The sequence below is a fragment of the Protomyctophum bolini genome (assembly GCF_963924005.1).
Source record: "Protomyctophum bolini genome assembly, chromosome: 3".
NCBI classification, from domain to species: Eukaryota; Metazoa; Chordata; class Actinopteri; order Myctophiformes; family Myctophidae; genus Protomyctophum; species Protomyctophum bolini.
Window position 1 is genome coordinate 27,225,095 of NC_137864.1, and position 14,138 is coordinate 27,239,232.

The 14,138-nt window shown below is 39.3% G+C and overlaps 1 protein-coding gene across 2 annotated transcripts; it reads left to right on the plus strand.

Annotated features, from left to right (window-relative positions):
* The first annotated feature begins 25 nt into the window (after positions 1 to 25).
* Positions 26 to 12,607, plus strand: ppm1kb (protein phosphatase, Mg2+/Mn2+ dependent 1Kb). Of its 2 annotated transcripts, none has more exons than XM_080760050.1 (7): positions 26 to 166; positions 2,107 to 2,618; positions 5,289 to 5,389; positions 8,026 to 8,191; positions 8,639 to 8,783; positions 9,728 to 9,862; positions 9,974 to 12,607. In XM_080760050.1, the coding sequence occupies exons 2-7, from the start codon at positions 2,152 to 2,154 to the stop codon at positions 10,103 to 10,105; spliced, it is 1,146 nt and encodes a 381-aa protein (XP_080616176.1). In that variant the 5' UTR covers positions 26 to 166; positions 2,107 to 2,151; the 3' UTR covers positions 10,106 to 12,607. The 2 variants fall into 2 exon arrangements, with proteins under 2 accessions (XP_080616176.1, XP_080616177.1); XM_080760051.1 differs by having other exon boundaries at positions 34 to 166; positions 2,111 to 2,618.
* Positions 12,608 to 14,138: the final 1,531 nt, after the last annotated feature.

Consider the following 14,138-nt stretch of genomic DNA (forward strand, 5'->3'; position numbering starts at 1 on the left):
TCATCAGAGCTGAGAGCCCTTGTTTGACAACATTGATGGTCTAACGCTGCGAATACAAGGGCGGCTTTCTTACAGTTTCATTCAGATTTTACACGTCCATTACCTCTAAAAAAAATACTAGCACAAAGTAAACAACGTGCAGTATTAGCGGTTTAAAACACCCAAGGTAAGATTTCGTTAACATCCTGGTGGATAAAATAACCGAAAGCCTTATCAAGTCCTTTCACAAATTCTTCACTGTGCTAAAGCTAATATTAGCTAACGTTAGTATGTCGGCCTATTAAAGGTAGATGTGTAATGTGACATTATATAAGATGAAACTGCACGCGTGTGTTTGTTTTTATTTTTTGTACTTGCATGGGAATATAGACATATTTAATTCATTTAAAAACAAAGCAGCACTTCGATGCATTGTCGTTTCCGTATTCTACATAGCTATTAGCTAATGTTTGCTACCTAAGAAAGGCGAAGGTGTTGCGTCATTCAGAGCTGTAAGATTACTTACATTTTTTTAATTGATTGCTAATTAATTGCTATCAATATCTTTGAATATTTGATTCTTATCACAATTTCCTATTACATCGCACACAATAGTATCTTTATAAATACTTATATTTATATTATTGAGAAAACTATTACATCCATCTAGCTCTGGCCCATAGCTCGGCATTAGGGCTATGTATGGACCAGAGCTAGGCAATTTGCAACTCTAGATTTTTGAGTGGTGCAACCATTCCTATAGACGGCTATGTGTGTCCCTGGGTCTGGTCCTGGAGTTGCACCACTCACTTCACAGTTCACACGGGTGTGATTTCTTATAATGGGATGAATTTAGAGTTGCAATACCCTCCATTACATTGACTCCCCACTCATCCAAATTGCTTTTCCGATCTGCTTGTATTAAACGACGTTGTTGCAGCTGTAGGGAAAGCTTGAATTGTCCTCTTTCAATATGCAAAGCGTTTGTTTTATAAATATAGAACCGTAGACATGTTATGAGCTACTTTCTGTCAAGAAATGCTGTGCAGGAGTTTGGAAGCACTCGTTTCGGGCAAATTCGAAACGGGCGGTACGCAGGGCCGTTCGACAAGTGCTTCCAAACTCCAACACTTGAAAACAGAATCACCTGCACAGAATTTCTTGACAGCATAACATCTCTACAGTGGATTTTTATGAAACAAACGCTTTGCCGATTGAAAGAGGATAATTCAAGCTTTCCCTACAGCTGCAATGTTGGTGAGTTTAACGTTGTTTAATACAAGCAGATCGCAAAAGCAATTTGGATGATTGGGGAGTCAATGGAGGGTATAACTCTAGATTCATCCCATTATAAAAAAAATCTAGAGTTGCAAATTGTGGCTAGGACCAGAGCTAACATCCATGCATGTCATTTTTGCTGGCTGCTACTGTATGTTTGAATGAAATGTAGTCAATGTCCTGTCTGCTACGTTATATCTGCAGCAAGGACCAGGAAGTTATTTTTGTGTAGCTTGTTTTGAGGTTTTTGAGATATTAAGGAAAACAAAAACATGGAAATAAAAAGCAACATGTCAAGAATGGGTCGAAATGTTAATCACAATAACATTGTGTGGTTTGCACTGGTTTCAGTGGAATAAAGTTACTATCTTCAGTGCACCAGGGTGCTCTGGTAAATCTAGACCAGGGGTGTCAAACTCATTTCTAGATTCCGTTTAAAGTTTCTTACTTTATACACTATACTTATAATTATACAAATGTAGGATAGTTGCTTAGTATATTGTCGGTTTTGCCATTGAATATTGGAAAAATAATAATAAAATATATGGTGAAAACATCCTGACAACATATTGTGGTTAATATTTCACAAGTGTAAGACACCTATACTGCCACCTAAAACACATTCAACAACTTTTCCACATTCCATTCCAACACAATTTCTTCGGGTCTTGATTTAAGGTCTATGCACAGTGCACATGCACACACAAGTTGAGTTCATCTTTGTTTGGTTTGGGGGCAAACAAAAAAAACGGCCAGTGACACCAATAAAACATTTTGGTCATGTGACCCATGTGGAAATATTTGCATGGGCCCAGCTTCTATTTACTAACTCTACTCCTTTGTGTTCAGAAAGCAGGTCCATCTTCCTCCAGAGTCTTCAGTGCTGTCAGGGTAATGTCAACAGCCTGTCTTGTGCGCCTGGCAAAGTGTGGTGGGCTTCACTCGGGTCGTGGCAGCCTCCTCCAGATGGCCCTGGTTGTCCCATTTCAACAGGACACCCACTTCCGGTACTTTGTTGCCCGCCGACATTTCCACAGCCCTTCAGGTTCACGTGCCAGCAACACAAGGTTTGACTCAGACAGCAGTGGCCGTCCGACCACCTGGGACTCATTCGGCATCTGGGACAATCGTATCGATGAGCCCATTTTCCTGCCGCCCAGCATCCGCTATGGCAAGCTCATCCCCAAGGTCAGCATATCCAGGGTGGGTTGTGCCTCACTCATCGGTCAGCGGAAAGAGAATGAAGACCGCTTCCAGGTCTCCCAGATGACCGATAACATTCTCTACATTGCTGTGTTTGATGGGCATGGAGGACCGGAGGCCGCCGACTTCTGTGAAAAGTATATGAAGAAGTATATCAAGTAAGTAAACTTAGATTATGCACAAAAGGATTAAAAGTGCCAAGACTCTTTAGTCTAATGTTATTATTGTTCTAAAGCATTATGAGTATAATTATACTGTTATATTATATAAGATTATATAAGTATGCTTAATTCATTATAGACATGGGATGCATAGCAAGGCAACGGTTATGTCCAAATACCCAGGTTGGCCTTAATGATGTGCATTGTATTGTTAATGTCAACATTGTGCATTCTGAACTAAGGATGTTTTCATCTTGTGCCAACTATCCAAGTTGGCACGGTGCGCATTTGACACCAGTCTGTGTTACATGAACCACTTTCTTTCCAAAATAATCGGATGATCCATTTAGATGAGCCCTGATTTAATCTGGTCTACACCCTGTTTACTCGTCATGATATTAGACTGTTTCTGAAATAAACCAACAGTTTTAATAGAATATAATGAGCTACTCCTGCACTTCTGTTATTAAATAAATGGTCAAAGATGAGTCCAGGATGATTGAACGGGAGGCGGCCTTTTTTCCGACAGCATTCTAGCCGACGGGGCAACGATCTGATCCGCAGCGGGGGGACATTCGCTGCGATGCGAAAAAGCGATGGTCCGACATGCGCTGCTCCCGTGCTTGCGGTTAGGGTTAGGTTATGATTGAGGTTTCGGATCAATATGCTGTCGGAAAAAAGACCTGCACCCTGATTGAACACATCAAAACACATCACAGAAAGTCTGCAAGCTCTAACATACTGAACTCTAAAGCTAAATTAATTTAGAATGGAAAATAACCATCACCAATTCCCCTTGTATTCAACATTCTGTTGATACCACAGGATAGTCAGTCAGGGCCCCCCTGAGGGCAGGGCCCGTTTCAATTGAAACTGGCCCTGGCTTTATGATCACATAATATTGAGTATGAGGCCATAGCTGTCATCACAATTAGCTTGTCGCTAAGTCCCACCCAAGCCCGTTGTTGGCCAATACCACATTAGCAACGGTTACTAGGTTAGGATACTCGGTCAAGCTTGCAATGCTGGTCAAAATGGTTAAGCAGTGTCAATACATATATTTGCTGTACAGCATGTGTGGGTTTTCTTACCTTATGAGCAAATTAGTCCATTCCATGAATTATTTCGCTCCGTTGTGCAGTTTAATAGTATTTATAAAATATAGGCTCTCATTGACTTCCATTGTAACGGGAAACAGCTCTCAAAATCAGTCAGTTAGCACATAAGCGAACACAACAAAAGCTGATTCATAGCTGATGACAGTTTATGACATCAGGAAAACTCATGCCGTCTTATTTTCGTCTTTTGATAGATTTATAAAGTAACTATATTGGTTGGAGATATACAGTGAAGCGGTTCTGGTGTTCCTCGTTTGTAAACAAGTCGCCATGCTGTTTGAGATGCACCCAGCTGCAGTCCCAGACATTTCTCCTAAAGCGTCTCCCTCAAACACGTCCAAAATTGTGCATGGTGTTTGCGACAAGTGGACGAGATCAAATGCATTTGTTTACATCCAACGGTCTGGATGGTAAGTCTGGGACCGAGGCTACTTCAGGAGTGTGTGTACAGATCAGATCGTTTTGTAGGCAAACATGAACTTCTTTCCACACAAACTTGACAGGGTTGCCAAGTCTGCTTATTTCCCGCTACTTTTGGCTTAAGGCTAATAATTAGTACTGTAATACATTACCAAAACATTAATTATCATAGACATAGGCCTACATAGTATTTATAATGATAAATGCATACAATATTTTTATTAGGATTATATATGGTCATATTATTGTTTGTTTTGGCTTGTTTTTCTTGATTTGGCTTTAAGAGTTGGCTTGTTTTTGGAGGTGGGTTGGCTTATGTCTCTCACACAATGTGGCAACACCGAAGTCAAAACAAAAACATTACAAAGTTGATATTTTTTATTAAAAATAAAACCGCATGAGTTTTCCTGATGTTGTAAACGGTCATAATCAGCTTAGTGTTCTAAAAGAGTGAGTTTGAGAGTTGTTTCCCTGTTACAATGGAAGTCAATGAGAGCCTATTTTTACTTCTAATATGTAGGCTACTATTAAACTGCACAACGGAGCGAAATAATTCATGGAATGGACTAGTTTGCTCATAAGGTAAGAAAACAAACCCACACATGCTGTACGTCAAATATATTTATTGACACTGCTTAACCATTTTGACCAGCATTGCAAGCTTGACCGAGTATCCTAACCTAGTAACCGTTGCTAATGTGGTATTGGCCAACAACGGGCTTGGATGGGACTTAGCGACAGGCTAATTGTGATGAGGTCATCACAATTGTGATGAGGTCATCACATGTAGGCATGTAGGCAGATTTAGCCCAAGGAGTGTTTTATGTGCAAAACTAATGATTGGAATGGATTCAGAATCATGAAAACCCCCTAGTTTGACACGTCACATGCTACTTAAAGCATAATGAAATTCTGAAAATTGTGCTTTTGGTTAATGGTCATTGGTGGCCATATGGATTTGGGGCTCTCGCGAATTTTGCCCGCAATGTTTGCGAGGGGCATGGGGGCTCGATTTTTTTTAAATCTTCATAGATGATAAATCCACTGAGAAACGAACCTTTGCTCTCCGGTCACGGATGTATCAGATATTACTCAAGCAACAAAGACTAATGTTGACGGGTTATTTCAGGGACATTGTTGCAGAGGAGGACAATCTGGAATTGGTTTTGACAAAAGCCTTCCTCGAAGTAGACAAAGCCTTTATGAGGCACCTCCACTTCTCTCCAACTGGTAGGTACTTCATCAGGGCCTGTTGATGACTGGAGATGCTCAAATTCGTATTTTTCAAAACTTAGTTACTACCTGGTTTTTGAAGCATTTCTTTTTCCTGTCATACATGAAATAAGTTTGAGTCGGGGGCAGTTATTGTTTTTTAACTGAAGATTGCTTAAAGTTATACTGTGTAACCTTTTCAAATAAAAGTTATTTTTGATGCACAGGCATGGGAAATGTACCGGATTAATTTTTATTTATTTATTTTAAACTTAATTCATATCATTTCTGACAACACTGTTGTTGTTTTCCAAAATATCCTCGGCACTACAACCCTGCAGCATTCGGAGAAGTACTTCTATGGTTTTGTTTCGACCTGAATTCTGGAATTTGCTGTTTTGACAGATCTGAGGTGTCACCATAAAGACTACTAAAGTGAATGTTACGCAGTATGACTTTAATCATTGATGCGGTCTCTAAAATACCTTTAAATAGAATTAGTTTTATCTTAAATACAATCATCAGTAGTTAATTGCCTCCACCGTTGAAACAAAAATGTATGCTTTATATTTTACTGCATCGTTTAGTGTTTTAAGACGAGCATTTATTTGGCCGCTACTAGACTTTATACAAAGTTGCCTCATGCCAACTGTTCAGAATCTTCAAAAGTAGAAAAGCAAAAAAAACAAAATAAACGATTAAGTTGCTAATGTTTGTCCTCGTCATATAAAGACTGTTATGCTAAGTTTGACTTACCGGTAGTTACACTTACAGCCAGCCATCTTATTTGATTTCCATAATCTACTGACATAGAAGTTAGCATTTATTTAATTTGGCTATACATTGGCCACGCTGTGTGAAATGTCCCAATATGCCTGTGTGTGTGTGTGCATGTTATCTATTCTACGGCAGCTGCAGACAAGAGCTAGAGGCCCTTGGCACCTTTTGTGGATGGCGAGGGGCTAGATAATGAAGGAGAGTCCAGCGGGTCCTTTCCTGGACTACTGGAAGGTTCCTTAACTTTCTCTCTCTTCCTTCCTCGCTTATATCTCTTTCTTGCTTTTCTTCTTTCTCTCTCCCTCTTTCTCTCAAAGTGTTTGCCAAGCTGCTTGTTGAGACAAATGTTTCATCTCAGTGTGAACCTGCAAAGATTGTGTTATCCTAAGTAATAATCAAAATGGCAGTGTCCCCTGCTCATTGAAGTTCATTGAACATTATTTTCAGTGAAGTTAGTGCACCAGATATGGTAATGTTACACCAGGGTGCACTCAGTTCCTTTTTAGAGATCTGTACCAGATATAGTAATTTGTCACCAGGGTCTGTGCTAACATTACATTAACACTACATTAATATGCAAGCCTGACAACTTTTTAAAGTCCTTGAGAAATAAATCTTCACATTTTATATGGTAATATCAAAAGCATTGATCAAAAACAAACACATTTTCATTAAGCTGATTTCATTAAGCTCATTAAGGATAGGGAATGAGAACTAGTGCCAATTTGACTGTGGTTTTAAGTCATGGGCAAACGGTGCTGCTGTATTTTACAGTCGATTCATTCTAACAAAGTTTTTAACAAACCGGCTTTACTGCAGTGGCCTACTTTGCTCTGCCATATTAACTGATGAGGTATATTTGATTATCCATTTTAGCACGTTTCTATTTTCTGTCAGAGACATCCCATAAACTAGATTGACAGGAGAGTTGAAAATGATTAGTTGATGGTCTAGAATAGATCCCATAACCTTTCTGGACCATCGTTATCGGGATGATAACTTTTTAATCGGCTAAACTACTTTTGTAGATTTAATCGAACTCAACAACAACTAATTAGAATTACTTAAAACTGAATGCACCAAAGTGTTAGTTCTAGGCACTAGTATGCAATTGAGCGTTTATCATCTTTCTTGAATTGGACTTGAGTTGACTGATATACGCAGACACAGAGACAGCAAGTTTATTTCACTTTTCTTTTTATCCAAGAATAATACCAACATGATTTAATCTACTATTTTGTAAGCAAAGGTTTTAGGCCATGACTACACATGGATACTTTTCCATATAAATGGAACACTGCCCTCACAACACAAGCAAATGCAGAAAAGCATGGGAAAAAAAGCATCCAGTAGATCAGGAACAGACCTTAAATCATTTTGATGACATTTTTGGTGAGGATTATTGATGATTATCAGATTGTATATACCAGTATCGATAAAGTCCTAATGATACCCATCCCTACAGCTGTGCGCATAGACCCACCCATAATTCTTGAGTTAAAACAGTACCAGCGATGTTCAGTAGATGCATGCAATGCAGTGCACTTATATGTTGTTTCAGACTTCAATCGTTCCGATGTTTTTTGCCAGACACTGTCCCACTCCATTACACTCTGCTACAAGATTTACTCTGTCTCTCAACTTGCCATGAACAGTTTCACCTGCATGTGACTCTGTCTCCTCTATTGTATCATGTTAGCAAATGTGTAGCTTATGCCCCTTTGTATGACTTCTCACACAACATGCGTTGGAGAGAATGGATGTATGTGTATAGTGAGTGTTAGTGTGAACGTGCTTAGACAATGTGTGTGCCACTTGAATAAACCTCTTCAACTTCTTCCACTTCACCTCTGATGTTCTCTTTGATTACTGTATAGGGCCTGGGACGAACCCTGGAACCACAGCTACCGTGGCTCTGCTGAGGGATGGCATTGAACTGGTGGTCGCCAGTGTTGGCGATAGCCGCGCCATGATGTGCCGCAAGGGCAAGGCCCTTAAACTCACAGTCGACCACACCCCTGAGAGGAAGGACGAGAAAGAGAGGTGTGCACATGAGAATACCTAAGATTATAGTAGCACTGGTTCCCAACTCTGGCGATTAGAAACCCTAGTGCTGCTGTGCTGTTATAACACTTCCACTTCCAACTAGCTAGAATTACAAGGACACCAAGTGAATGCAATTAAGGGCAATTTATTTACTAAATGTTGGGAACAGCTCAGTCTGCTGGAGTCAGTGTGCCTCATTGTAAGAAAATATTCAGATATGTGAGCATCATGGCAAGAGGCACACACATTTATACATTTGCAGTGTGGTGCAAATATTGAAAATTGAAAAATTTAACCAGCTATCGAATTCTAATCCTACGTATACTGTACTGTATACTTGTCCTTCTCCCCACTGTATTTTCTGTCTCCCTCCCCCTTCTCTGTTTTTCTGCGCCTCTCCTTCCTCTACATTGACTCCTGGTTTACTTCCTTCTCACTACCTAGGATAAAGAAGAGTGGAGGATTTGTGACGTGGAACAGTCTGGGTCAGCCCAATGTAAACGGAAGGTTGGCCATGACACGCAGCATCGGAGACTTTGACCTCAAGAACACAGGTGTCATCGCTGAGCCAGAGACGAAGAGGATAATGGTAGGTGTCTGAAACTTGGCACATATTTATTTTTAAAGATTTACCTTTATTGACAGTGACAGTAGACAGACAGGAAAGGAGGAGAGAGTTGGGGAGTGTCACGCGGCAAAGGCTGTCAGGCTCGGGAGTCGAACCCGCGGCACGCCGTCCGGCATAGGTGCCCAGACGGTTGAGCTAACCGGCAGGGCCGTACATCTCTTTTTGAGATCTGACAGGGTCAGCTTAGCAGGAATTACACTTTATGAAACAAAAAATGACACATTTCTATGTCATCGTCATTTTTGTCTTTATTGATACAAAGTATAATGTCTTATGCCAGTAAGATTTCACGAAGATCAGGTTTGAAGCACTACATCACCACTGTGTAGTCAGTGCATCACTACTGCTGGTTTCAGAGATAGTGTCTAGTGTTGGAAATATGTCCTTGTCTTTATAATTCATTTAAATCAGAATAAATAAAGAAATATTTTAAGCGGCATGACCTGTTCCATCATATCGTTACTGTCGGGACATCATTTTTGAGGTTTTTGATTTTTCATAAATAAGTGCTATTGAACACCCTTTATGCCTGTTGGTAATTTTCTTTTTTTAAATCAAAGTATTAAAAAGTGCTTCGGTCAAAAGCTTTTAACTACATTGGACCCTCAAAGTTTCAAACTGTCTGCTAAAGCAACTAACTCAATCCACCACCTCTCCCCCTCTCAAGCAAGTATAAATTGACAATTTATAGTCACAACACCAACTTTCATTTCCTGAAGAATTTGGAGTTAGGTGGTTTCTTCCCAAAAGCAGATACATATCAGTTGATTAGAATAAATAGAGTTTAAGATATATATATATATATATATATATATATATATATATATATATATATATATATATACACACTATGGCACTATGACACTATGACACTATGGCAACTGTCAAACCTTCACTCCCTTCAGTTGAGTCATGTTCATGACTCCTTCGTGGCACTGACCACCGATGGCATTAACTTCATCATGAACAGCCAGGAGATCTGTGATGTCATCAACCAGTGCCATGACCCCAAAGAGGCCGCCCATAGGATCTCTGAGCAGGTATCAAGTTTTCTTTAGATTTGTTATTTGCTCAAGTATAAAACATAGATAAGGTCAAATCGGTGTTCACGCCCTTTCCATGATTTTAACCATCATTCTTCTCTGTCTCAGGCCCTGCACTACGGCTCGGAGGACAACAGCACAATTGTTGTGGTCCCATTTGGTGCCTGGGGAAAACAGAAGAGCGCTGATACTAGTTTCTCATTCAGTCGAAGCTTTGTGTCCAGTGGCCGTTACGCTTAGTTAGGGAGAATGGGAAGTGAGGGGTCTAACGGTGGACCCCATTAATGTGCAATACAGTCTTTTGAACAATGGTGCCCCTTTTGGATATAGTTGTGAAGAGTGCAGTGAGCCCAAGTGAAAATAATACTGTAAGGATACAGTGTGTCATTTTAGAGTAGCATGGTATTTATTGGACTCGGTGAGACGAGAGGCTGTGGGCCGATTATGTGCACTTAAAATGGAACACGTCCTGAATCATACGCAGTATATCAAGGGATGCAATGGCTTCATTGCTGCTAAATGGCTACGATTCTTCTCGTAGGCAGAATATTATTCATAGTTACATTGTAAACCATAACTGAACAAATATTTTACCCACCCTACATTAGTTAATATTTGAAGACAAAGCTTGCGTTTTTAAATCCATCTTCTTTATTTGCATTTGAGTTGTCCTGGTTTTTTTAATTTGCCAACTTTAAGCTCGGACCAGTTCTCAGTGTCAAGGTTTGAACTACTAACCTAAAGGACAATGGCAGAGTGGGAAAATAAAGTTCAATGACATGCAAAGCTTTATAATTTACAGTAACTTGCGTCTTCCCAATTAGTAAAATATCAAATACATTTTCACACAAGATCTCTTGAAAACACTTATTCCGGTACGGGTATATTGGTCTATGCCTCTATGGTGAGAAACACGATGAGGGAAATCTATCCAGTTTCTTGTAAAGAATTGTGAATCCTTATTTCCCTATATGTAGTTAAATACATTGAAACTGTACCATCCGTAGATTGCACAGAATTACATAATCCATAGATGTTGGACTTTGGAGCTAGCTTTGGCCTGAATAGTTCTGCAAATGTTTGCAAAGCCCTCTGCCTTTTTGCAATTTTGTATTGATAAAATATAGTAATGCCCCACAAAATGCATTGATGCACAAGCTTGAATGTTGAGGTGGGAGAGGAATTGAAAATCTGGAAAGTTGTGGGGAATTAAGGTGGTTGCACACTGGTGCATTTTCCCTAAACGGATAAAACTGACCCTGGTCCAAAAAAAACCATACGGAAGAAATATTTATGTGAAAACGTGATCGACATAAAGTGAGGTTGATTTGAAAAAAATAAATATATATATTTATTTATTTATTTATTTTAACCCACGATTTTGCAACCCATTTTTTCACCCAGTGTCAGTTTTTTTTGGGGGGGGGTTTACGTCCTCTGAAATTTGCTCCGATACTCAGCCAAAAAAATCCCACCATTGTGCAAACACCTTAAGTTCTCTGTGTGAATGATGGAAAATGCTATTTTACCACATAGCATTTAAATGGGTCAATCTGATGGTGAAATCAGAACATAATTGAAACTTGCTGATCACAAAAAGGTTTCACCAGTGTACTGAAATTGTTATTTGGTTACAGAAATCCCCTATTTTGTGAGTTTTGTATATAGGTATATTTATGTATATTTCAAGCTAACCATTAGTGTATTACATTTTATGTAGTGTTTTACATACAAGCTTAGGAGAATCTCACTTGCATACCAAAATACTTACCAAATGTGTGTTCTTCTCACTGCTACTACTTTTTGTACAGCTGGTGATGGTGGTGTGATTTGCGCTGGAACCTACTCTCGTGGTACATGTAATGTGGTGATGTATGAACCAATAATCAATTACATGTTCCAGTCACTACTCGTATTCCACTCTGACAGAGCATCACACTCAATTGAACGTTAAACAAATGTATTGCTTAGCCAAGAGCCATATCTTGACACAAGAATGTTTGTATTTGAGTTTAAAAGAAAACCAAGGGTTTATTACAAAGTCCTGTGAAAGTGGAGCTGTTATACTTGTCCTATCTTTTTGACCAAGAGTTGCACAGAAAAGACAGTTAATCCTGTTACCTGAATATTGATACTATTTATTCTGAAGCTGTGGTAGAGAGAGAGGACGGCGGCTTTAGGTTTGACAGTTGAACAAAAACACTTTTTTTTACACTGAGGTGTATATTTATCAATGCAAGGAGGCATTCAACAGTCAAATGTTCTCCATCTACAGTTGGCGTTCACTATCCTTTAGATACTGTGTTCAGTGTTCTTCCAAGTTGCTGAACTGGCAACACTGTTCATGCTTGTCATGTTGACTTTGAACTGAAATCGTTTTTGTGTGTGAGATACTGAATTTTTTTTTGTGTTCATCTAACATCCTTTTATGAATGTTGTGTGTGTGTTTGTATGTATATATAAATATATACGTTTATCCCCCCTAATCTCAATGGCTTTTACGGTTATGCAACACTTGTACAGACTGCAGCCTTTATTTTTATTTTTTTAGATATATATTTTTTTGCGGCTTACGCCTTTTATTGTTTTTTTTTAAAGGACAGACAGTAGGCTGACAGGAAACGGGAGAGAGATGGGGGAAAACATGCAGTAAAGGCCGTGTCGAGCTCGGGAGTCGAACACGTGGCACACTGCGACTGGATTACCAGACGGTTACGCCACCGCCTGGGCCAACTGCAGCCTTTATTAATGATAATGACTTTTCTCCATACTCTTCCAAAAGTTATAAACAGGTTTTGCACTGGGACCCACATTTCACATTCACCATGAAATTGTGGCCCAATACATTAAATACAATCAACAATATTCTATCCTATAATTAGCTTTTTTGAGTTTTTTCCACATCTCGGGACCCACTTCTTACCCCGAACACACAGGGTAAGAAACACTGCACTAATGTTGTCATTTTCTTCCTCACAAGGCTTGTCATGTGCTATTTGTATTACTATACTTCTGTTTTTTATTAATATATTGTGTATAGCCTCTGTATAATGCCATCCATATCTATACTAGATATGACCTGACCTGTTCTTGGTACATAAGTGTGACTATCAGCCAGACTGTAGTAGTACTGTATTTGCAGCCTTCTCTATTTGTGAATCATGATGTAAATATTGTATTTCTCCAAATAAAAGTAGGTTTTCAAAACATTATTTTCTTAATTGAATGTGTGACAGCAACACTTGGCGAAGAAAGTAGAGTGTGAAATACAATAGACAAAAGCATGTCAAAGCATCAGTAATTCTGGAATTTTTCTTTACATTATGTCAATATTTTGTCTTTTGGACTTATGTGTAGTTGTATTGATAGCTATGAAATAGATCACCAATTTTATTTTATTATTATTTTATGTCTCTTAGCTAACTGACACATTTACATTGATGTGAAATCTGAAATGTTGATTAGTGTACATTGCCCTTGGTAAATTAATAAATAGTGGGTACTGGGTATATTTGGAAAGTGAATGTGTGTTCACTTTCCAAAATAATATTGACATTAGTGAGTGGACTTTGCAGTTTATACAGCAGCCTACCTCTCTACAGTGGACACTGATACTTGTTTTTGTAGATTCACTTATATTATAATGCATTCAAGGACAAACTTGATATAAATACTTCTCAGGAGTCTGCCATGACCATAGTCACACCAGGGGACGTGTGTCCCCCAAGGCCCAAGCAACTAGACAGGACACATAGTATGGCATGCACACATACTGCATTATCAGCTACAATGAGGTAATTGAAATGTATCATTGTAGCTGTACACAATATGTGTGCATGCCATACCATTACATGTGTCCTGTCTAGTGACACTAGACACTAGCACTAGACAGGGCCTGTCCTCCAGGACAGGCCCTGGGGGACACTATCTAATATCTAAACTTAAGGCAGAAAAAGCAAAGAGGGTAAAAATATGTTTTGAGTCTTGACAATATCTTCAGTCCTCCTGGGCAGGGACTTTGGGCTCTCTTCTAAGCGATGAAGTGAGTGTGTTTAGTGGAGTTTAGTCATGTCTAGGAGGAGGAATGTTGTGGGGCTGTGTCTGCCTCTGGCTTCTCAGTGTGTTTAGTGGAGTTTAGTCATGTCTAGGTGGAGGAGTGTTGTGCTGCTGTGGGGCTGTGTTTAGTTGAGTTTAGTCATGTCTAGGTGGAGGAGTGTTGTGCTGCTGTGGAGCTGTGTCTGCCTCTGGCTTCTCAGTGTGTTTAGTGGAGTTT

Excerpts from the sequence above, each read along its gene's own strand:
- ppm1kb (XM_080760050.1), top strand. The coding sequence starts at position 2,152 with ATGTCAACAGCCTGTCTTGTGCGCCTGGCAAAGTGTGGTGGGCTTCAC. Across the intron at positions 5,390-8,025 it reads CCTCCACTTCTCTCCAACTG|GGCCTGGGACGAACCCTGGA; the intron begins GTAGGTACTTCA and ends ATTACTGTATAG. Across the intron at positions 9,863-9,973 it reads CCCATAGGATCTCTGAGCAG|GCCCTGCACTACGGCTCGGA; the intron begins GTATCAAGTTTT and ends TCTCTGTCTCAG.